A 25,950-nucleotide genomic window follows, 5' to 3' on the forward strand; every position below is an offset into this window, starting at 1 on the left:
GCGGCACCGGCAGTCTGCTTGATGGTGACTGGACAGTCAGAGGTACATCAGCGGAGCATATCTCATACGAGCCGGTTTTCTCGCCGGCGAGCTGTCGGCGCTAAATGAAGGGTGGAAGCGTGTGATTTTTACAGGCTGACAGCTGGGAGTTTATCCTGAGTGTGGGCCGCTAATGTTTGGACGGTAAAACCTGATGAAGTTCACCAGAGATCTCTGCCGGTTGCTGGGCTTAGGAGGCGGTGAGTAATGCTGCCAGTCAGCCGCTACCAACTTCTGGCTCTTCAGAGAATGAACTAAGTGGTGACACTGGCGGGCTGCTATGCGGAGTTTATCTCTGATTTCCTGGCTGTGGTAGCACTAACAGCGAATACATTTCGCATAATATTCTTATTATATGTTAGAAACATGCATAAAACATAAGTATGGCTTTTTGGGGGGTTATAAGAAAAAAATTGTATTTTTAACGTAATAGAAGTTCAAGCCAAAAAGTGATCTCCGATCTCTATGTGTTTTTTTTTTTTAATGTGTAATGTCTTTGCTCATATTGGTAAACAGACTGCAGTCAACAGGAGTTATGAAGGGTTCATATATAAAATGAAGCAATGACAAGTTTTGCAAGTATCTTTATGACTGCGTTTTTGTACAATTAATCACAGCCAAAAAGTGATTGTAACTTCTGCCTTATGACAGGAGTGTTGTCTCTAGCTCAAAATGACTTGATATCATTCATGAGAAATATGCTTGACATATGGTTCAGAAATGTTAAACCAAAAAGTCATTTACAGCAGTTTAAATACAGCCAGCCATTTTTTGGCAAAAAACAGACGATCACTTTTTGGCAGAACAGGTGCTTGTCAAATGCACAGTTAGTGTTTCAGTTAATAGCGCCTGCAATCTTAATTCTTTGTGTAATACATCGAATTATATTTACGTAATAGACATTATTATGTGTAATACATATTATTTCACAGTGAGGTCTCACTGGACCTAACTTACATGAGAGCCCATTAAAGAGCTCATTAAAGTAAATTTTTGGGGGAGACACTGGATTTTTGTAACTGTTATTGGTAGTTTTATATGATACACGCACCGTGGAGGCAACCACAGCACAACCACAGTAATAGCAACTGTCCATGTACAGCTTTATTGGATTTGAAACAGGTTATTGCTGGAGCTGGCACCTGTTTCCCCTTTAACCTGAAACAGGTGCCAGTTCCATGCCACATTCATGCAGGATAGGTATTTGTGCAATCCCATTAAAATCCCATCCGGTGTCAGCTATGACAATAACTGATTCACAATAATGATAGTATTTTTCATTGATTGCATATATTTCATTGTTATTGCCAGCTGATCACTGTTAGCTATGTGTGACTAATGGGCCAGTAGCAGCCAACAGTAATCCCCAGCTTATATAGAAATCATTCAAATCACTTCATTGGATTGATTTTGTGGCATTTTAACTTTTTAAATATTATAAATAAAGGACAAAGAGTGCTCGGTCTGGCACAGGGTTGGTGCTTTGTGTTGGCAGAGATCCTGAGGTACTGGCTGATAGGATTGGTGCATCACTAATTTAGGTAACATGAAAATGAGGATAGTGAACAGTTCCTGTTGTGGAAAGAGCACACCTGAACATGTGGTGGCTATGTGCCCACTTTTTTTTTTTATACTTTAGCTACAGTTAAATAGTTTTACTACAATCTGAGCTTTAAAGTAGCAGCTGAGAAACAAATTTTAATCACCATTCATAAAGTGTGTGTTTCTCACAGTGCATTTGTACCAAGTGCTCTCTTGAGTGCCACAGTACATATTTAAACCCTTTATTTTTTACCAAAATTTTAATTCAGGACTTTTCTAATGATGACTTCCATTTCCATTTACAAATATAATTAGATCTAATCTGACCTGTTTGGATGTTTACTAATTTTAGACTCAGCTGGAAACGCATTATAAACACAACCAAAAATATTTGACTGACAAATGAGCTGTGCACCAGCGCCACAAGAATGTACAGGAACTGGTTTGACCACAACTGTAGGCTTTAAGTCCATGGTCAGCCTCGACTGGCAGTAACTCCCTTTATGCAATGAAGGCTGAATAAAAGCTTAATTAGTATCACAGATCGAGCAAATGTTAAACATTAACATGAATGGATTAAATCTTTTTGTTTTTTATTTAAATGAGGGATTTATTTTATTGCACAGCAGATACATTTTTGTTTATCGACTGTTCAGAAATAACAATTGTAGACATGAGGAGGACCAAAACACCGCTGACCGCTGTTTCTGTTAAAAATACCTTGGTGTTCAGGCTGGCAGTAAACTGTCTGTGGTGGCCAGTGCCATCCTCTATGCTGTGGTGTACTGGGGCAGCAGACTGAGGGTAGCGAATACCAGCAGACTAAATAAACTCACCCGCGAGTGGAGCTTGACTTTTTGACAGAGGTTTCAGAAAGAGGAGGATGCGGCCCAAGTTACGGCGACCCTTCGCACCCTGTTCATCTCATGCTGGACAGCCACACTCAGCAAAACACTCCACAGGAAATCATTCCTACCTGTGGCCATAAAAAATTTACAGCTTGTCTTTATGACAGCTGGACCAGTTTCACTTGTAATATCTCGTTTATCTTAGTATTATTTAACCTTGGGATATTTAATGTTGCACTTTGCAGGCCTTAGTTTCACTTATTTGCACTTATATTTTTTAGGTTTTCTGTCTTTCACATTTATGTTTTAATTGAGCGTCTGTAACAAAATTTCCATCTGGGATTAATGTTCTGATTCTCATTTTGAAAATATGTAGACTTCTGTTAAGCAATATAACACAGACTCGTATATGTGGGTCAGTTGGTTTTACCTGCCCTAACCCCCAAAGGCAGGAAAACCCCTGACTGATTATTACTAAGACACACACAGTAATGATCTGTCCACTTTTATTATTCTGGGTAAAATTCTGTATTGGTATCTGTGTATATATATATACAAAACTGCCAAACAGTGTCACTTTAGTATTATTTATCCATCAGAAAGTAGTGAGTATGAATGAAAATGAAAGAAGCTGATCCGAGCTGGAATAGTTTCTGTATGACATGGCCTTTAGCCACAACGACATGGTTGGTTGCTAGTGGAGACTCCAGGCTCTGTTTGCATAGCTAACCCTCTAAAATTAACCGTGGGCCTGCCCACTTAGTGCCACTATTTTTGAGTTGAATTTCAGCTGAATTTCAGTGACATTCAGTGGTCTGTGGTTGGGAAATCACTGAAACTCCCGTTCCATGTGGATGCCCCCCACCCACCCATGCTGTTAATCAAATTTTTATCTCAATCACAATTTTAGCTTCCCACAATTAAATGAACACGATTGCGCAATATTTAAAATGCATGCTCGGCCATTTAAAATGCGAAGCATGATGATGTGCCTGCATGTGCCCATCGCAGCTGTTCCTTGCGCTGCGGAGCTCGAAGGTTGCTGCACCGGGCTGGATGAGTAACACTGAAACATACAGCAGACAGACATGCAACAATATTGAATTGTCTGGCACAGCAGAAGGCTTCAGGAAAATGAAGCACATACTGGACAAAAGACGTGTTGTCCCCTCACACAGTTGGTTTCCATAGTGGCAGCACAGGCACTGTATGCAAAACGCTGGAAGGGAAACAGGGTTTTCACAGGTGTTGAGTACTTTGATATGTTTTATTCACGTCCATCAAGCAGCTCAAACTGAGTGAAAGAGGTTTGTCCTTAAAGTTTCATTAACAGGACTGTAGCACAATGTAAATGTCAAGGCAGGAGTTGGACCCAAAATGCAAGACAGGATGTAAACACTAAAGGCAGATTTATTGCTAAACTCTTGACAAGATACAAAATAAAGTCAGGAAGGGGTAATCTGAAACTATGACTCTTCTAGGAGAACACGCAACAAGGAGGGACACAGCCATGAGGGAGAACGTGACAAAGGGAGACGGAGACAATAAATACGAACACAGGATAACGAGAGGATGGGAAATAGATAAGATAATCACTGGGAAGAGGTTAGACTAGACACAAGATACAGTGTGTGTAGTTTACCAAAATAAAACAGGAATTGAGTCACAACTGAAGGAGGAGACAAGATTAACCCGACCAAAACACATTCTGACACACAACAAAAACTATTTTTTTCTTTTTCTCTAAAGCACAGGGTTAGGATGAGGGTCATCACCAGTGATGATTTAAGTGGCGTCCACACAGGATGCAGCTTGCAGTGACATGGCAGCCACACCCCAGGGAAAATGAATGACATTCATCGGGCAGAATAACTGCTGGATACAGAAACAGGGAAGGTCTTGAGTTCAGCTGTTCTCAGTTTGAAGGTGGGCCATTGGAGGTAGTACTACTGAGAACCTAGGAGACTGCTGACACACACGATAACATCAAACTGTTATCATACAAGTATATAAACAGATGATGTACTTCAAAATCATCATATTCCTTCAACAAAGTAATAAGAAGTCAGCAGGCATCAGCAGGGTTATTAGACTCGACTCAAGTCACATCCTTCATCAGGCTGTATCATCCGTAAAAGCAGTGAAAATTATCTTTCAAGTTCTGACCTTTGCTGTGTGAATCAGCTGGAGATATTTCATTTCATAAACAAACGCCTACACCATTAACACAGTGTTTCTGCCATCTATAACCTCAAGACATAAATGAGATTTATTTATTTCATGAGCCATTGAGTCCCCGCTAGGGGTTAATAAATATCTTGGCTCCCCATCACTATTTAAAACTGAAGAAGCCTGACAGGTGGGAAGTCTAGTTACCTTCAAATCTGTCAGTGAAGTACCAGCATGGATGGGCTGGGCCCACAGTCAGGACTAAAGGAAAGTTTTCACAGGACTCTTTGAGGTCCTCTATGAAAGCAGAAGCAGACGTTTTGGCATGTTGCTGGTCTGGTGTGTTAACACAATGCCACAGGAGGGTCTCACACGAGTGGATGTCTCAGCAAATTCACCCCCAGGTCAGACTGTGCAATGCTCAGAGAAGCCAAGAGCTCCATCTCAGACTCTAAAGTTCATCAGAAATACACACATTTTGTGAGTTTGTGTGATTCCATCACAGATCTTGTTTGAGCACGTGTGGATGTGTCACAGTGAGAGCATGTCCTGCATCCATCTGTCATTCTTATATTTGTTTACAAACCTGGGTGTGTCTGTGTAGGTGATTAACCTTGGCACTCATTAGCCTAAAGATTACACTGATAAAGAGAGCGAACCACCCTTTTTAAATTTACTGGAGACTTGTCAGCAAACTTGAGAGTTCAGTGTAAAAATATTTTCTATTTAAGTTGATAATGGTTAATAATTTAAAAATGGAAGCCAGTTTCACTGCTCTGTGAACAGCCTCAAGAATCAACTCCAGATCTTTTTATTTGTCATCGAATAAATGAGTGAACTTTACTCAGCTGGCTGTGAAACTGTTTGTCAGGCAGTTGTCTGCTTATCTTTGATCTTCTGGACCTAACTGTATAGAGCTGCCAAATTTGAGACTAAATTCAAGGTGATGAAATAATGAAGGTAGGCAGTTATTCTGAAACCATCCATCCATCCTCTTCAGAGTCCCAGCTGTCATAGGGCGAGAGGCAGGGTACACCCTGTACAGGTTGCCAGCCTGTTGCAGCCATGGGCAATTTAGAAACACCAATTAACCTAACCCCAGGAACTGCATGTCTCTGGACTGTCGGGGGAAACCGGAGTACCCGGTGGAAACCCATGCAGACTCCACACAGAGAGGCCAAGGTGGATTCAAACCCAGACCTTCTAGCTGTGAGGCAGCAGTGCTAACCACCACGCCACCGTGCTGCGAAACATCATCTAAATTAAGTTGAAGTCAAATCTGATAGAAACTGCTTAAAAGTTTGCAGATTTTTTTTTTTTCCTAAAGTAAAGTTTAAAAAAAACTTCCCACCTGGAAGTTCAGGAGTGCCCACCCAGGGAGCGACTGACAGCAGGTGGCAGAAAGTCAGTGACCTTCAGTGACTTTGAGTGACAGTGGGTGATATAACCACTGGTGTTGTGAAGTGGGCGGGTCCTGATTTAAATGTCTTTCAGCTTTGAGGTGAGCGACTGAAATGACTACCAATGAGAGCAAAGAACACTGATGAGTAAGATATGAGGGGAGGGGGGTAAATGCTTTCGTGGGTTACCTAGGCAACTGGAGTCTGAATTGGTCTACCAGTGGCCAATAGCTGCAAAGTAGCGGGCAGCTTCCTGTATGGACGATACTTTGGACTTTTACCACCGTCTTTGCTGTTGTGGGTTTCAGCATTCTTTGAGTCTCTCTCTTAGAATGTGTCTGATATTTCTTATTATCCATCAACAATTATTTGAATTGATTATTATTGAAAAATGGAGCTCAGCTTTGCTGCATTGTTAACACAGTGTACTGGTAAAAACAGCCTTGGAAAGCCATCATCTACGGGAAAAATGAACAGAAATGTGACTAAGTGGGAGGATCTCGGTAGCTTCGGTGGAATGTTGGCAAAGACTACTTTTTTCTCTGTTTTTGAAGTCTATCTGTATATCTGAGTCAGAAGCCTCTCTGTGTTCTGCAGTACTGATGTTTGTTTTTAGAGCAAGGTCAGGATGTATTTATCACATTAAAACCCTTCCAGCAGTCCGGGGGGTGGAATTCCTTCATTTTCCTGGAAAATTTCTACCGTGAAACAGTCACAGAACGTGCTGAGTTTCTGCTGCAGTCAGCACCAAATTGGAAACAGTCTGTGAGAACAGTGAGTATCTTAGAAAGATAACCACAGAGCGCTTAATGGTGTGTGGCTCTGCTGTTGTGTAGCCTCACTTTGGGACTAGCCTTTGTTTGTATTGACTGCCACTGAGAATGCGTTTATCTTTGGAACAACATAGATAACAGTTTTTCTGGTTTCATGTGAACGTACCGTCACGACCCACTTTCATTTCTTTGGATTCTGATGAAATGGTTTTTCACTCATTCCTGTGAGCCGCTCTTGAATAAACTGCAGAAGAATCCTGAACTTTCTTTACACCAATCTCATCTATTTTCCTGCACATAAAAACAGAGGATAAATACACTGATGCTAAGAGAGTGTACATGTTAATGTGGGTGTGTGTTTATGATGGAAGGACCCTGTTATGGCTCTTGCCTCGTGTGCCTGGAGGGTTTCAATCACTTATCCGGTTTTGCAGTGTAGACTCAACCTGCTGCCCCGTTTCTGCAGGACTTTGTAAAGCAGTGCCTGTTAACATTTTGCAGGTTACACAGGAGCTCACGTGCATCGACACGCTGCATCTTCTGTATGTAGCAGGTAGCTTAATGTTGCCTTTCATGGCTGATCTGAAAGCTCCCATGGTGCTTAATCTGCTGAGTAAATATTACAGATCTGGGCTGAATAGAAACCAGTCATAGCTCGCTGAATCATCCTGACATGCTTGCTCATCAGACTAGTCAGTGTTAAGAAATGTTGTCAGAGCAGTAACAGTAACGTTTAATCTAAATACAGCATTAGAAACAAAATATGTCTGAATTCTATTGGTGGCTGTGGTGCAGTATTAAAATAAATATGTTTATGAGATAGGAATTCTGGCTGTGGTCCAGAGCTGTATATATGAATGTGAATGTTGAACATGTAACTGAGGTTGCATGTTGTTTTCCAGATGCTTCGAGTGGTCTTTTCTCATGCTCCCAGACTGACTGAATGCAAAGACAGTTCTAGATGCACTTCTAGATGTCTGGTGCAGAACGTTTTAAACTGAGCATCACAAACCTGTATGATCTTACTGAGTAAATGTGTCTGGAGGAAAGTTACACAAACAAACTTGTCCAAGACAAAATAAGCAACACCAAATTCTGTGTTTCCTCCGTTGGGATGCTCACCAGGTCAGTGCAGTAGGTGTTTGTTTGTGAGTCTCTTTGCCTTCTACTTGTCTTCAGAAACAGAACAGCATGCTCTATTGAGGTGAGATCAGCTGACTGACTTGGCCCTCGAAGAATATCCTATTTCTTTGCCTTTGAGAAACTTTGCAGTATGCTTTGGGTCGTTATTCAGTAGCACTGAAGTGCTGTCTGATCAGTTTCTGAACAGAGGCTATAGCCCTGTACCCTTTGCAATTTGTCCTGCTGCTTCTATCACTCTGTCTGTAGTCACATCATCAATAAACACTAGTGGCCCGTTTCCACTGGCAGCCACACATACCCGTACCATAACATTTCTTCCACCATGTTTGACAGATAATGTTGTATGCTTCAGATCGTGAGCTGGTTCTCTCCTCCATACTTTCCCCATCATTCTAGTTCAAGTTCAAGCCTGTTAATCACAATCAAAGAGTCAGTGCAAACATAAGCTGGTAAATAATTAGGACACACAGCCTGTGATTACATGTGATTATCAAGCTTACTTAGTAGCTAGCTTAAATAGCATGGCCTCCAGGATAACTCGTTTTCTCATAACATTGTTGGACATAAAAATGAAGACTTGCACATTGTGCTTTGTTCTACAGTACTTAGCATTAGCCACACAATGCTGTATCACTGAGGCATTACACTCACTAGTGAAGCAAGAAGGGAGTCTCCCTCTGAGCAGTATGTCAGTGTCTGCAGAGGACTTTTAACTCAGATTCAACACAACAAATGGAAGGAGGTGCCACCTTTTTGCATTAATGGCATTTTTTTCTTTGCTTTGAGTACAGTTCTGTAGAAGGGAAGCCCAATATATTATCATAGTGTACGCAAAATATAGTTCTTTTACATGTGTCAATTTAAGCACTTAAGAATAATGTGTATACTAAATGAAATGCCATCTATCCATTTTTTTCACTTATCCAATTCAGGGTTTCATGGGTGGGGGCTGGAGCTTATCTGCCATAGGGTGAGAGGCGGAGTACACCCGGGACAGGTTGCTGCAGGGCTAACACAGAGAGACGGACAGCCATTCACACCTTTGGGCAATTTACCAATTAACCTGACCCCACTATCTGCATGTCTTTGGACTGTGAGAGGAAGCTGGAGTACCCAGAGGCACAGGGGGAGAACATGCAGACTCCACACAGAAAGGCCGCAGCCAGATGGTGGATTCAATTCCAGGACCTTCTAGCTGTGAGGCAACAGTGCTAACCACTGCGCCACCGTGCTTCCCGCACTTCAACATCCAGCTGTTGCAGAGAGTCCAGTTGCAAAATGCTGTTTTTACAGTTATGTAATGATACCAACGTTTTAACCACTGCAGTCTCTGAGAGTTTCATCATAAGATGGGAGCTCAAATTTCACTTGTGTAGTAAAATATTTTTAGAATAAATATAAATGGAAGCTATGCAGACTGCCTCGAACCGGTGGAATTCAAAAGCTGGGTCACTGACTGCGCTCTACTAACGTACTCACTAACATAACTTAAAGCATATATGGAGATCAGCCTCAGCAGAAAACACAGGGTAAGATAGCTGTCTATAGGCTGTCTTCATGTAAGTGGCGTTTGTGTTGCGGTGATGTGGTTTCAAACCTGTCATTTGACATTGGCCAAGTGTAGATAATTGAAAACAAGCCGGTTACACCCTCGCAAGCATCTTTCTTTCTTTCCCACTCTTTTTATACTTTTGCCTGTCTTTGGTGCCACTCAGTCAGGTGGTGCTGTTTCTGATTGCTTCTGATCAGGCAGTCTGTTCCAGGACAGTTTTCTCCCCTCAGCAGCAGTCAGCATGTTGTTTTTGAGGGGTAAAAATATTGGGCAGACACCATAAAGTATACTCTTTCCAGTTACCTTTAATCTTGAAGCCTGTTTGTTTTTTTTTAAGAAGCAGTTTTCGCTTATGAAAGCAGTACAACTTGAAGTAAAAAAAAAAAAAACCCAAACCAAACCAAAAAAATAAAACCTAAATTTTTGGCGCTTAATCACTGTAACTTCAGAATGACAAAAAAGACTCTAAAGGAGGATTTTTCACAGCCTAATATGGTACTAAAATAGTCTAAACTTATGTGTGTGTAAAACTGCTACAGAAGTAGATGATCTTATTAGTCAACACGAGAAATCACAGAAAAATCTGTATCAGTGTTTGTTTAGCACCAACGATAAGGACAAAACCAAATAAGGCACGTTTCCCAGTCATTTTCTTATCAAGTAATGCAAATGAGCAGGTAGTATAAGATAAGACCTTCTGGCGTCCTGCTATATCGTCAGATATTTCAAAAGGTTTGCTTCATACCAGAAAGAAATAGTTGAGGCAAACACGTGGCTACATGCCAGGGATGTACATCCTTAACCTTAGACTCAAGGCTTAAAATTTCCCACCTCGAGAACTCAGATGTTTTGTGCAGCGGGCTGAAAACATATTTCATGTAATGGACTTGTTCTCCAGCGTGCTCCCTGACTGAACTCCTGACTCTTTTATTGCTCCAAGGGCAGGAGAACGTGTTTGTTTCCAGACTGTTCAGAAACAGCTGAGTGCAGCCCGCAGGGAAGCTCTGCGACAGAAAATTAGTCTCATTGACTCAGAATATGATTCTTAATGATTTTATGCTTCTTCTTTCTCTGCGGCACAAGTCAAAATTAGTGTGTTTGTATTTGCAAGATGATGACCAACAAAAAGTAGTAGAAAAAATCTTACTTTACATTATGTATGCAGCCAGATAAACCAAGTGTAGCCATTTGAAATGCTGCGGCTCTCTCTGCTTCTAATTTAAGGTTAACTCAGCGAGTAATGTTCAGCTGAAATTTAAACATGATATTTATAGAATGCTTCTGGCTTCTTGAGCACTATTTCTGTCCAGAGGGTCTCAGATATTTAAGGCACAGTGATCTGTGTTATGAGGGGAGGATGGATTCCCTTCTTTTGACAACATACACCTGCTCGGGGGGGCATATTAACATCCACCAGTGTTTCCCCTTCCACTGCCTTGACAGTATTTACTTAAGTAATGTGCCCTTGTTTCACTTCAGCACAGTGTGAGAGTCTCTGCTGCATTTTGCAGATGTTTATGGTCGTGTGATGAGAGGGAAGAGCAGAGCATGAGTCCAGCAGCAGAGGAGGAAGAACACAGGTGAAGGAGTTAATCCGAACTCCTCAGCATGCAAAAGAGGTTCCCAACTAATGTGAACTTGTTGAGATATTTAAGAACCTGCTCAGCAACTGACAGTTTTTAATCAGCTTTAAAGACCTGCTTATTTTAGTCAAGTCTGAGGTTCCTCATGGTCTGGTCGAGCTTTCTATTTGCTCTTTTATTTGACTGTTTTGTCATTGTTTTTAACCATTGTTAGAATTTAGTTATTATCTTTGTCACGCTGTCTTTTTTGTTGTGCTCCATGCTTTGTGATTGGATTCTTGGAGACCTGGATTGCAAATAAATGTGCCTGTAAAGCAGCTTTGGTCAATTTCTGTTGCTTTTAAAATGTGCTATACACAGTACCACTCAAATGTTTGGACACACCTTCTCATTCAGTGGTTTTTTTCCTTATTTAAAAATTGTCTGCATTGTAGATTAATACTAAAGCCATCCAAACTATGAAGAAATACATATGCAGTTATTTAGTAAACAAAAAAGTGTTAAATCAGAATATATTTGGAACTAATTTCAACTTCCAGCAACCACTCACCAGTCTAGAGGGTTGTGCGACTGGGACTTGTGAGGTGGTCTCTGATTGGTCTCCAGATCTGTGTGGCTGGGGCCTAAGTTGTGGATGGTTGTGATACCTCCTAACTGCTCTGACTGCTTACATAAAAATGCTTTCTTTACATTTAACAACTTGCATTTCCAACGTCAGCATTTTTTGAAATTTCAGTGAAATACTATAGAGTGTGATCCTAAATTGCCCATGGGTGTGAATGTGAGTGTGAATGGACTGAATCAACCCTCAGTTGGATACGCGTAAGAAAATAGATGGATACGGATAGTGCAAAACTGTTGTTTACACTTTGTCTAAGTGTTATATATAAAATCATATTTTAGTTTTAATCATGAGTCAAATGTCCTGCAAAAGACTGATGCCACAAAAAAACGTACAAAATGTGACTTTTGTGCAAATCACAAACTACCTTCAGTTGCAATGACTTTGCGTTACATTTTTGTTGTTATGTAGGCTGGAGGTAGGTCATGAGATACTCATAGGAAAATTGTTGTGTTCTTTTGACTGGTGTATATAAACCACACTGATGCTATGAGCAGAAAAAATATTTATTTGCATGTTTTTCAGTTTAAACAAATGGCTAACTTGACACTGGCATATTTGTTGTTCTTTGAGTTTTACATAGTGTTGGTAAAGCGACTGTTGCTCTGATTTGGCTCTTTATAAATATAATTGAAATGAATTGAAAAGTTTGAGCTAAAAATGCTGAAAACATTTTCATTTTGACCTATCTGGGCTCCTGCGTTGTGCATTTATTACCATTCTGTAAAAATACTGTTATATAAAGGGCAGTATTTGACTATGTTAGTAGTGATTGTGTTTATTGTCGCTCTGCATGAAGCTGAAACAGAAGGGGAAACATGAGAACACATAAGGAGTTGCATTTATTTGTTTCCTCTTTTCACCTCATCCAATGAGAAGCTGCCACACGATCACCTGCGCAGTTTTGCAAGTAAAATCGTCAGTCGGACGTCTGAATTGAGCACAAACTCTGACCGGCTATAGACAAACAGAAACATAGTCAAATGTCTGTCAGTTAATCTGATAGCAAAGCTGGTGTTTGTGTTTCTGTCATGCTTTTGTGTCCTGTCCCTTTGCATGAATGCATCCCTGCAATGAAAATATTGTTGTTTGTGTTTAGGTGGGCCTGGAGAGGAGCAGATGGAGGCTCAGAATGGATCCTGTGATCCATCAGTGAGGGGAAGAGATCAAAATTCATCACAGGTACACTCAAAGATTATAAACTCATTTGGGCAGCTGGTATTTAAAGCCAGTTAAAGAATGACTTAATTTCCTGAAAGAAATGCACCAGTTACCTTATAATGTGTGTGTGTGTGTGTGTGTGTGTGTGTGTGTGTGTGTGTGTGTGTGTGTGTGTGTGTGTGTGTGTGTGTGTGTGTGTGTGGAGCAGACCATGCTGAACAATGAAGAAGGTTTGGATGATGAGGAGAAAATAAGGAGGAGAGCTGAAAGGAGGCGAGCCAAGAAGAAAGTAAGTAAAATAGTCATAACAGCTTAAAATGGAAATATACAGCACTGTACTAAAGTCTCGAGCCACTCTTCAGGTCTTTATGTTTGGTTTGAAAAATGGGAAGTAGGTGCAGCAATTTATTGAAACGTGTAAACATGGTTGTTTGAAATGACCACCAGGCTGAGTTCTTCAATGCAGTCCGAACTCTCTTAGGTGAGCTTTTTTGTCATTTCTTTAAGTATTATTTAGTTCTCCAGGTTTTTGAAGGACATTCAAAGCTCTTTGTGACAGCGGGATGTGGACTGTGGCTCTGCTGTAGGAGGAAGAGGTGGGGCAGGATGGCTGAGGGCACGCTGCCAGTGGGGAGGGCGACCCACCTGATGTGTGGTGACTAATCGAGCTCTCTCCCATATAGCAGTGGCAGGGTTGTTTTGGCAAGTGACCCAAGAGACCAGAGAGAGAAGCTGGGCTATCTGAAAAGACAGTGGAGCTCTAACCAGGCAAAGTGATGGAGCTGTTTTGAGTTGTAATTAGTGTAAATAAAGCACAGTGTGTGGGAAAAGACCACTGCTATCTGTGGTCACTAAGGAGGACTTGCTACAGGCTTCTTTGGATGTTGGCTGACTTTTGTTCTGTACTCTGTCTAGATGATCCCACAGTGCTTCAGTACAGGTCTGACCTCTGGGGAGGCCAATCCGTGACTGATAGTATTCCATTGCATGTTTGGGATCATTCTTACGCTGAAAATGAAACCGTTGTCAATCAAACACTTTCCAGATGACACTGCACGGTGGATCAAAATCTGTGGGTGTTTTTCTGTGTTCATTCACTGGCTGAAATGCAGCCCCTAACCATGACAGGGCCTCCACCGTGTTTTACAGATGGTTGTAGGCACTCACTGCCAAACACTGCTCTCCTGACCTCCTCTGTGCATATTTATAATGGTTTCAAATTTGGATTTATCACTTCAAAAGACCTGTTGTCACTGATTTTTCAATCCAGTTCTTGTGTCATTTGGCATACCTCTGTTCCCCATCTTTAAGAAAGAAATCTTGACAGCCACCCTTCAACTGAGACCATTCTAGTAGATGGATCAACTAAAGGGTAAGGGTCATCTCTCAGGTCCAAAAGTATTCACTCACTCATCCAAATCATTGAATTCAGGTGTTCCAATCACTTCCATGGCCATGGGTATATAAACCAATCACCTAGTCATGCAGACTGCTTCTACAAGCATTTGTGAAAGAATGGGTCCCTCTCAGGAGCTCAGTGAATTCCAGTGTGGTACCGTTACAGGATGCAACCTGTGCAACAAGTCCTATTGTTAAATTTTCTTGCTACTAGATATCCAAAGTGGAAGCGATTGGGAATGACAGCAACTCAGCTATGAAGTGGTAGGCCATGCAAAATCACAGAGTGGGGTCAGCAGATGCTGAGGTCATCAACTTTCTGCAGAGTCAATCACTGCAGATCTCCAAACTTCATGTGGCCTTCAAATTAGCTCAAGAACAGTGTGCAGAGAGCTTCCTGGAATCAGTTTCAATGGCTGAGCAGCTGCATCCAAGCCTTACATCACCAAGCACAATGCAAAGCGTTGGATGCAGTGGTGTAAAGTATGTCAATGGACTCTAGAGCAGTGGAGACGTGTTCTCTGGTGTGATGAATCACACTTTTCCACCTGGCAATCCAACGGACGAGTCTGGGTTTGGCAGTTGCCAGGGGAACGATACTTGTCTGGCTACATTGTGCCAAGTGTAAAATTTGGTGAAGGGGGGGGGGTTGTGGTGTGGGGGTGTTTCTCAGCAGTTGGGCTCGGCCCCTTAGTTCCAGTGAAAGAAACTCTTAAAGCTTCAGCATACAAAGACATTTTGGACAATTTCATGCTCCCAACTTTGTGGGAACAGTTTGGGGACGGCCCCTTCCTGTTCCCACATGACTGCACACCAGTGCACAAAGCAGGTCCATAAAGACATGGATGAGTGAGTTTGGTGTGGAAGAACTTGACTGGCCTGAACTCAACCTGAACACCTTTGTAATGAATTATAGTGGAGACTGTGAGCCAGGCCTTCTCGTCCAACATCAGTGTCTGACTTCACAAATGTGCTTCTGGAAGAATGATCAAAAATCCCCATAAACACTCCTAAACCTTGTGGAAAGCCTTCGCAGAAGAGTTGAAGCTGTTATAGCTGCAAAGGATGGGCCGCCATCATATTAAACTCTATGCATTGAGAATGAGATGTCACTCAATTTCATTGAGGTTGGTGCCATTTTTCCTAAATGATTCATAAGTCAGTATTAAGAAGCTGAAAACGATCAGGTAGAAGAACTGGACTGAAAATGAGTGAAAAAGCAGACTTTGAAACACTTTCAGAAAGCTGGAGAAAAATTAAATGAAACTCTGGCTCCTTGGAAGCAAAATACAAAATGAGAGGTGGCTCAAGACTTTTGCACAGCACTATAAGAATACCTGCAGCTTATATACTGTAGTATGCTGCCTGTGTTGAAACCTGCATTCTAACTGAAATGACTGCTGCATTATCATACATGTTACCACTCCTCATATTACCTGGTGCGCCACCTGTCCCCACACATTGTCCAACCTCTTCTGTCTTTTTTTGGTACACCTGACCGACTACACCTGTGCTTCCCCGCTTGTGTCCATGCATGCCTCTTTATCATCCCGTAGCCGTCATATCCATGCTCTCAATTTCAGAGGCAGAAAGAACGGAAGAAACTAGAGCGAAAGGAGAGGATGGAGGACACTTCAGAGCAGGTGCAAAGCTAATATTCATGTTTGTCTTTCTTCAGGACAAAGTTCAATTTTTTTATATAGAAAAGCATATGTGTGTGTACGTTTATCTTGTTTATTGGGTTCTCTTGCTGTTTGAATATCACATACTGTATACAAAATGCTCCACACCTAATCCCAAGGAAAAATCCAGCTCATTGGAAGCTCAAGGTTTTGGGTTGCTCAATTCCTGCTCTGCAGGAGGGCCAGTGTATGTGTGACCTCACCGTTTCTGCTTATTTTCCAGTTGTTCTGTAATGTTGCTTTTAACTTGTAACAGGAAGAAGAAGCAGCTGGAGTGTTGTCAGATAGTGACAGCGAAGAGGAGATGAGAGGGGAAGAGCAGTGGACTGCGGTTCATCCCAGAGCCAAATGCAGCCCTGAATCAGTGAGTACCCTTGTGATGACGGAGAGCAAGAGGAACCGCCAGCTGTCCCACAGGATGTCAGACGAGGTGGGCTGAGTGTCTGGTGAATGTGTATTTTTTCACCCAGCAAAGCTAAAGAGAAAACATTGCTCTCTACTCTGCTCACTTACCTTCTAAGTACAGGTTTTAGTACAAGACTGGTGTCCCTATGGTCATAAACCAAAATGTCATAATGAAAATATATCAGCCACATCTGCAGTGTTCATTATTAAGAATGGACTCAATTTGCACTCTGATTTCTCAGATTTGTTTCAGTACTATTTCAAGAATAGGCAAACCATGATTTATGGATAATCTTTGACTTAGACAACTGCTGTGAGACCTGAGAGATCTGTGCAATACACACAGTGGAACCTCTAAAACAACTAGACCTACAGTGCTGTAGGTCTGGATCAATTACACAGCTCATACTGTAAAGACCACCCAATCTGATGTATGTGTGTAAAGCCCAGAGCAGGTTTTTGTCAGTATATAATATTGAATATTTTGTGTTATTTCCTGCGGTCCAGGAGCCAGAGTGGGATATCAGCAGTGCGTTTGTGGCCAATGCTGCAAACAACATTAAACTGAAAGGCCTGATGAACAGAGCAATGCAGATCTCCAGAGAGAACAAGGAGAATGAGGCCGGGAGCAGCCAGGTACACACACACACATACACAGAGTGCAAATGTAGAAGCTAACCTATGGATGAGCTGATATGAACCAGTGAAATGACTGTAGTGACCCTCTGCGGTGATTCCAGGAGGAGAACACAGAAGAAATGAGGAGGATGGGGGAGTCCCTGACATGTGAGTCTGCATGTTTGTTCTTCTTTAGTTGGATCCTGTAGCCTTGTAATAACTTCACTGACAAAGATACCACCAGCCTGAAAGGCAGTTTGGTACTGTTTATGAAAGAAAGATGGGACCTCCCTACTCCCAAGCATAAAGGTGTAAATGTGTGTGAACATTCTCCAGTGCAGGGCATTGAGATGTTCGAGAAAGCCCAGTACAGGAAGGCGGTGGACATGTTTACAGAAGCCATCTTCTGTGACCCCAAGGATCACAGGTGAGCTGATTTCTGTGCTCAGACTCCAGCTTTTTTTTACATCTACTTTGCTTTATTCAAACCTCTTCCTGGCTCACTTCTGTGTATCTCTTCTCGTGTTTCAGGTTATATGGAAATCGGTCTTACTGTTACTGGTTTCTGGAGCAGTTTTCCTCAGCCCTGGCCGATGCTCGAAGGTCCATCTGTCTGGCTCCTGATTGGCCAAAGGGATACTTTCGCAAGGGGTGTGCTCTGGTGGGGTTAAAGGTCAGTGAGTTCCACATAACAAATAATACATTTCAGCGCCGAGCCTTTCGGTCTTTTAATATAATTGATCATAAAGTGTAGCTGATCTTTTTTATTAACTTAAAAGTGCTACAACACTTTATCATTTTATTTCCTCCATTTCTAACCACTCTCGCTGTCTGTGTAAATGACAGCGGTACGGTGAGGCGGAGAAGGCCCTGGAGCAGGTGCTGAAGTTGGATCAGAATTGTAAGGAAGCTTCCAAAAAACTCTTCAACTGCCGGGTCCTTCAGCTCATGGTGAGGAACTCCTCAAAAGCTATTAAACATCTTAAACTCCATTTGGATGGCTCACAACTGCATTTACTAACATTGCTGCTAGAACCTTTGCCCAGTCTACACATATAATGTAGTAAATTTGTGTGTGTGTTTAATGCTCTTTCAGGCTGTATAAGAAAAGGTTAAGAGTAAGGAAGAGTAGGCTGATTGCATTAGATACCTTTATGGTTGTAGATAATTACTACCCAGTTGCCTCAGCTCGGGGGTGTTTTTCCTTGCAGTAAATTGGTGGAACTCATTAAAGTGCTCGTGATGGTGATGAAGGCTTTGGTCACTTGGCTGCTCGTTAGTCTGCAGAAACGGGAAAATGTGACTAACTGTGAACACCGGTTACTGTTGGTGCTTAGAAATGCTGACAAACCAAAGTCAGCTGGATGCTGCAGGTGTTTAGCTCTTTGGTGGCTGCATATGCAGTTGTGTACATCCCGTTCTGTAGTATATATTGTACTGTAATATTCATTTTCTGACATCTCCTACCTGAAAAGATTATGTAGGCAGAAGACAAATTTGTTTCCACCAAAATTCCTGTTTCCTGACTGAAGGGGTTGGAACAGAGGACAATGGGAGGTCACTGATGAACACATTTGGACATCGTTCTTAAATATTTTGATAAGTGTGGGAGATTCTTTTCTAAAATGAACAGACTGGTTCTTATTTAGCTCTTTTCCACTTGAGCACTCAAAGTGCTTTTATACAACATGCCTCATTCACCGTTCATACAAGCACTTTCTGCTATACAGAAGTGTTTTCTATCTAATATTCACATTGATAAATGCATCAGGAGCAGCTCAGGGTTCAGTATCTTGCCCAAGGATACTTTGGCATGTAGAGTGGAGCAGCCAGGGATTGATCCACCAACCTCCCAGTTAGTAGGTGACCTGCTCGAGCTTCAGCCAAGCCAAGGTTGAAAGACAAATCTGTGTTTATTAAAGCAAAGTCAGCGTGCATTACTTCATCTCACTGAGTGTTCTTGTGACTACTGTGGTCATTTTGAAAATGAGAAAAAAATGATTTTACTGTCTTACATTGAGCATCTTTGTCCTTGCAGGAGATGGGTTTGGATGAGGAGCAGAGTAAACAGCTTCTTGAGAAGTTCACCACTGTGCAGGCAGCCGTCAACTCGTCTGACGCCAAAAGTAAGAACCACCTGCAATGCTGCCTTTGTCCACTGTGAGGCAGCACTGTTGCAATTGCAGAATAATGCTAGTACTGTATATAAGAACTATTACTCATTACACAGACAGTATATTATTAAACTAAAAGAACAGTTTTAAATGTGTTGCACTGACGCTTTCTTTACACAGTGTTTGTTTCTGTGTCTTGTAGCTCTGAAGCTTTTTTCTCAGCAGGACAGCAGTGGGTAGGTTATTACCACAGCATCAGCACATCTGTCAGAGACACAGAGCATATTTCAGGGAAATCATTTTTGTGATTTCAATGAAACACATGAAGTTTCTCATAGATGTAGAAAGCATTTACGCATCTTTTTCATCTATTAACAGTGAGCAAATAATCACATTTTTCTTTCCTCTGTGATCTTTCTCTCCTCTCTTCTCCTCCTCCTCCTCCTCCTCCTCCTCCTCCTCCGCTCTTTCAGAAACTGTCGCTCTCTGTGGGTTGGCAACATTACACAGGAAGTTACAGAGAAGGACCTCTGTGATCTCTTCAAAATGTAAAGACACTGTGTATGTGTGTGTGTGTGTGTGTGTGTGTGTGTGTGTATGTGTGTGTGTGTGTGTGTGTGTGTGTGTGTGTGTGTGTGTGTATTTTAACAGTTAATAACTGTTATCAGGTTGATATTCAGGGTTGATTTATTGCTCGGGTTCTTTGTTTCTGTAATGATGTGCTTCATAAAGTATCCAGCAGGATAATATTAGTGCCAAACTGCCACTGTGACAGTATGATAGAAGGTTTATTAAAGCACTGTAATGATTATATTGACAGTATTAGTCAGCACTGAATATACAGCACCGTCATTGAGCTGCACACTGCTTTGCTGTAAAACAGAGGCTTTCTGTTTCTGTAGCAACAACTTTGGTGAGATCGAAAGCATCAAAGTTCTTCATGAACGCTTCTGTGCCTTTGTCAACTTCAAGAACGGCAACGTGGCAGCCAAAGCCCTGGAGAAGCTGCAGGTGGGTGACGGGCTCATTTTCAGCTGACTGAAAATCAAACTGTTTCCCATCGTGAACTTCAGCACTGTGTTCTCCTGTCCAGGGGGTGGAATTTGGGGGCAACAAGCTGGTGATGAGGTATCCAGATCGTTGGATGCAGAGGACCATGCCCTCTGTGCAAAGAAACAACACCAGCTTCAGCTCCAACACTGCAGGAAGTCAGTCAAGTTCAGCTGCCATCAGGTACGAAGTGACTCATTAATGTGTATCTGTGTGCTTTCCAGGGGGGTCCCTGACAACCTGAGGGCCTTTTAACCATTTAACTGTAATGCTGGACGTATGCAGTGGGACACAAAAACATTTTTAGCTGTTGCTGAGAGAGCATGTGAGTTTTCTCACTGATTGGGCCTCCTCTGGTTCTGTCCTCCCAGGTCTCGATGGAGGACACCTTTAAATGGAGACGAGTGCTTCTACTGGCGGACCACAGGCTGTTTCTATGGCGACAAGTGCCGCTTCAAACACATACCAGACCAGCAAGGTCGAGACAAGAGGCCTTGACAGCCATGAGGTCTCTCATCGTTCCATCTCCTGCATGCAAGGCACATTAAGGAAGGAGAAGGAGGAGGAACAAGAAGAGCAGCGATCAGAGGAGGACCCTGAGAACACTGACAGCTGAATGTGTGTGAAGGAGGTTCAGACACGGTTCATGTGTGCAGCATCACGTGGATTTTAGATTTTAACACCTGCAGGAGCTCCTGGACATACGTCAGAAAGATTTATGGTCCAAATGTTTGGTTGAACCATGACGCTGGGACAGATTTTAAAATTAAGTTATTTTCATATCAGTAAAATACAAATTGCATATAAAATGTATAAATATTTGCACAAAACAATAAAAACTGATATATGAGACCTTTTTATTTTTCCCTGAATGGCCTCCAGCTGCCGGCACTTGTTCTGCTCAGCAGTTCTCTGGTTTAGGAGCGATGGTTTGATCTTCATATCGACTCTGTGTTATTAAAACAGAAGTCAGAGCTACAGAAGGAATCATTGTGTGTGTTCATACATAATAAAGTTTATAAAGGTTTTATTTTTCAGTAATGTGAGGCAGGAGAAAGCAGTCTCACTCTGAGCGGTCTGATTTATTGTTGAGGACTTGGCCAACCACAATCCAAACAGAAGCGTTTTGTCAGAGACCACATCCTCCTGAAGCACAGCTCTCTGTATGCTGTCTAATGGAGGCTGCCCTGTGCACAGCGTGCTCGCAGACGGGTTTGAATAGAAATGAAAGGAGCAGCTACGGGTTTGTCAGCAGCACTGAGAGGATTTTTCATCTCTCTGTCAGGTATTGTATATCTGAGCTTCAGAGGAGAGCTGCTTTCTTCAGACCTTTTAACCATCTGCAGATGGTTGTTATTATTCTGAAATGCTGGTTGGGTGGACTGATGGATGGTGGCAGCAAGTGAAGTGGGCTAAACAGTGCTAGCTATCTACTGTTGGCAAAATGTGTGCGACTGAACCAGAGCTGCCCTCATTCTGGGCCACTGCTGTCATCCGCCTCACGCCTCACACTTTTATCCAGCTCTGATGCATGTGGCGTGATGGCACTTGGGTGGTTGCGCCTATTTTTCAGTTGTGAGCAAAAAGCGAGCCTCACAGTGAGACCTCAACTGAGAATGAATGAACCTGAAGACAGCAGTGTTTCTGGATCATCTTCACGTACGGCTTCTTCTTTGCATGACGGAGCTTTAACCTGATCTTGTGGAGGGCGCAGCGAACACACAGTGGTGTCTGGAAGTGTTCCTGATCCCATGCACCGATTTCCATGACAGGATCGTGCCTGTTTTTAATGCAGTGCTGCACGAAGGCTTGAAGATCACAGCCTTCCAGTACTGATTTTCTGCCTTGTCACTGCACACAGAGATGTGATGATATCATGTACTGTAGATGATGAGATATTCAGTCTTTCTAAATTTACACTGAGGAACATTATTCTGAAATTGCGTCACAGTTTTTACAGATCAGTGAACCCCTGCCCATCTTTACCTCTGAGACACTGCCTCTCTAAAATACTGGAGGGAAAAAAGATACTTTTGATTTAATTTGGAGGATATGATAAGCCTGTGAAATAAGCAGACGGAGAGCAGGATTCACAAGAGTCTGGTTGCAGTTGCAGAGAGAGAGAGAGAAAGAAGAGCCAGTCTAGGACTGATAAAACCCAGCGAACATGATCTGAACACAGCAGACACATAACATACATAAAGAGTGTAACAGGCTCATAAAACAAGCAGTAATCTAAGGCTTGATTTGCCTTTCTGTCGTTTTCCTTTTGGGTGGACCGAACTTTGGGAAAACAACAGATAATCAGGTCGCAAACATTTAACATAATGAAATGTTCACTGCCTGGCCAAAACAAAAAGTCACCACCTGGATTATGATCCGGGGTTGCTGCAGTTGGTCAGGTCTAGGTTCAGCAACATTATGTGCTCAAAGAATGAGGTCAACTGACTACCTGAACATACTGAATGACCAGGTTATTCCATCAATGGATTTTTTCTTCCCTGATGGCACGAGCATATTCCAAGATAACAATGGCAGGAGTCATTGGGCTCCAATTGTGAAAGAGTGGTTCTGGGAGCGAGAGACATCATTTTCACACATGGATTGGCCACCACAGAGTCCAGACCTCAACCCCAATGAGAATCTTTGGGATGTGTTGGAGAAGGCTTTGCACAGTGGTCAGAATCTGCCATCGTCACTGCAAGATGTTGGTGAAAAATTAATGCAACACTTAAATCTTGTGACATTGCAGAAGCTCATCAAAACAATGCAACAGTGAATGCATGCTGCAATCAAAGCTAAAGGCGGTCCAATGAAACATGTGTGACCTTTTTTTTGGTGGCGACTTTTTGTTTTGGCCACGCAGTGTACTTTTTAAACTACTAATTATCATTGATTCATGTCTGTGTGGAATTATATTTATGTAACAACGTAAAACAACTGTAACAACAGACAGACAGCGCTGTGAAGGAGGAAGACCTGCTGTGAAGTCCAGACAGGCTGGAGACTCCTTCATCAAAGAAAGAAGTCAACACCCAAATTCATAACAGTGAAAAACATTTCACACTAATTTAGTTTTTTCTCCACATGCTGACGAACCGAAGGGAGGAGCGACCTGAAGTCGCACAGGAGAGGCTGCGGACGCCAAAATTATCCAAAGTATTATAAACTTAACATCTCCCCGTGGAGGCAGTTACATTATTTAAAATAAAAGAAGCTTTTGTAACTGTTGTGAATGCTTCTGAGATTCTATGGTGGAGATTTCTCCTGGTGTCTATGGTGCAGAAGGATGGCACAGCAATACCGGACTTGCTCTTACTCAGCACTCCCTCTTTAATCTGGTACAAAAATCACAGCACACAGTCACAGACATCAGTGTGGTCATGCAACCGCAACATTCAGCTCTCCAGCTTGGGATCGTTTTCCTTTTGCTTTTGCTTTCAACAAAAGACATTACAACAAACATGTAATCGTATAGTGGCATTCATTTTTCATACAGTACTTGAGAGTAAGAGCCATTATTTTCACTTCTTTAGGCTAACAATAACAAATCAACATCTTACAATTTTGCTCATATAAAACAAACAAAGCCTACCTGGTACAAAAATCACAGCACACAGTCACAGACATCAGTGTGGTCATGCAACCGCAACATTCAGCTCTGTTAACAGAAATCAGAACAATCACAGTCTTGTACTGCTATACAGCTTTAGAGCCAGGGGCAGCCTGAAAGCTGCTGACTGGCTAACTGGTATTAGCTTAGCATGCTAACAAAAATGCAGATCGTGAATAAAGTTACTATTTGTTAACCAAAACACCTGTAACTTCCAGGTTACATGTCAGCAGTGCTTACGATAGAAATACATATTAACATTTACTGCTGAGAGAATGTTTTCACTATTAAACAAACAAAAATAACTATAGCATTGCTCACACGCACCCACCTCCAGCTTGGGATCGTTTTCCTTTGCTGAGGCACGTACACTGCAGCAATGCGGAACCTTGCAGTTGCATTATTTATCCACCAGGTGGCTCCAACTATTCACATGCAATAAGTACATTAATTTTGAAGAAATTCATAATATAGGTTATTTTAACTCTGTTACACTTTGCAGATGTTTTATATTTAATCCCATTTACTTATGTGTTTAGTAGGGTGATCATTAGCTATGGCTTATGGGGCCATACATCCCAAACCACAGCAGTCAGCAAACGTGACGCTCCAAGGAAGCTCCACGTCTGCCTTTTTGTGACAGATTTCTGTTTTAGTTCACATCACTGGTGAAGAATTCCACGTTTTCAGTGCTGCATATGTCACTACATGTGTGAGGAAACCCGTGTTTGCCTCTGTGAGTGCTATCCATTTATTGCCTTGTGGAATTTGTATATGATTTTTAGATGTATATGAGTTTTTACTGATATGATGGAGTTTTTGGAATGTAAAACCTTCCTTGCTGCACATACGTGCTGTTTGTGTTCTTCCTGTTTAGACTTTGGAGAAGGCCTCCATCAGCCACAAAAGAAAAAAAAACACACTTTTATTCATGATCTCACATTTATCTCATAAATTTGTTCATGTAGAAAATCTATAAGCTGCCGTATTGTTTACTTAATTTATGCAGCTCACCTCTGAAATAAAACTAACCTGTAATTTCTTTGGAGTTTGTGTTAAATCTGCCCTTTCACTGAGTGTAGCTGCTGCAAACCCTTTTGTATGATGTCTTTGTTCTGCTCAGCTGTGCACAGGAATACTAGTTCTTTTCTTTTGATTTAGGTTAGTGACATTTTCCCTCATTTCGCAGTACTTTTGGCAGCCAGTTAAACAACTACGGTAAGTTCTTGTCAACCCAAAGCTCCCTGTAGCTGCATGTCTGTTAGTAACTGGCTGGTTTTCTTTTAAATAAACGAGTCTGTGGCTTCGCCTCGCTCTTTTTCTGTTAAGCTTAGTAAAGAAATGTTCCACTTTCTCTTCCAGATTTCAAGATTTTAAGATTTCAGCGTTCCTCTCCTGCTGCTGTAGCAGTTTTCTGTTGCTCAAATACTTCATTTACCTGTTTCTGCACATTGTCTTCTTTCTCCTTGAGCACAGCCATCTCGTAGGTCCCAACTTCACTGAGGGGGGGGGGGAAACAGGCAGAGCGAGAGGACACACAAAAATCACTTGTGAAACTTTGATGAAGGAAATAATCAGAGCATCCACAGCATGAAGCAGGTGCCTTGTCAAAGCTCTACTTCACCCAGGAGAAAATCAGACACCTTAAACTGGATTATAAATACTGTTAAAGAATGAATTTTTCTTTTTTGTTTTGGATTATGAATATTTCTGTGTTAAGATGATCAGCTGCAGCAGGAGGGGCATCACTACAATCTTTGCCTTCACTCCAGATTCAGCAGTATGTCTGTTTTGTTAAAGGTCTGAATAAATCCAGCTGCACTGATATCTGTGACTGTGTGCGGTGGTTTGATTTCATTTGAGTCAAGAAGCAGAAGCTCTGAGAGGACTCATTTAATAATGGCCACACTGAGGCCTTTCATGCACTGATATATTAACAGGGATGAACCGCATGTTAAAGTCATGTGATCATTTCTGGCTAAAGTATGTCTGCTGCACTGCAGTGCATCATTATGAACACAAGAGGACACTCAGACTCAAGAAACGCAGAGCTAGCTGCTTCGTGTGTGTGTTTAGGTCACGCTCACTGCACTCTAAACACAAAGCTTTCCAAGATCAGAAGAAATCATTGCTGTGATAAAGGATTCAGCAAGATATTAAATACAAGATTAATCTTAAATTTTAGCCAAAAACATTATTCAGCATGTGAAGAATAGAATAATGGGTCATTTCCACCTA

General features: G+C 41.9%; 1 protein-coding gene across 4 annotated transcripts; it reads left to right on the top strand.

Moving 5' to 3' along the window:
• Positions 1-20,917, top strand: LOC115780736 (hsp70-Hsp90 organizing protein 3-like). Of its 4 annotated transcripts, none has more exons than XM_030730116.1 (16): positions 1-239; positions 12,771-12,853; positions 13,041-13,121; positions 15,787-15,873; positions 16,169-16,342; positions 16,825-16,953; positions 17,058-17,103; positions 17,272-17,362; positions 17,467-17,608; positions 17,782-17,886; positions 18,974-19,061; positions 19,252-19,285; positions 19,523-19,597; positions 19,952-20,060; positions 20,143-20,282; positions 20,471-20,917. In XM_030730116.1, exons 1-16 carry the CDS (start codon positions 194-196, stop codon positions 20,595-20,597), a joined length of 1,557 nt encoding a protein of 518 aa, XP_030585976.1. In that variant the 5' UTR covers positions 1-193; the 3' UTR covers positions 20,598-20,917. The 4 variants fall into 4 exon arrangements, with proteins under 4 accessions (XP_030585976.1, XP_030585993.1, XP_030585984.1 ...); XM_030730133.1 differs by having other exon boundaries at positions 16,169-16,276; XM_030730124.1 differs by having other exon boundaries at positions 15,814-15,873.
• The last annotated feature ends 5,033 nt before the right edge of the window (positions 20,918-25,950 follow it).

Source organism: Archocentrus centrarchus, chromosome 1, assembly GCF_007364275.1.
Source record: "Archocentrus centrarchus isolate MPI-CPG fArcCen1 chromosome 1, fArcCen1, whole genome shotgun sequence".
NCBI classification, from domain to species: domain Eukaryota; kingdom Metazoa; phylum Chordata; class Actinopteri; order Cichliformes; family Cichlidae; genus Archocentrus; species Archocentrus centrarchus.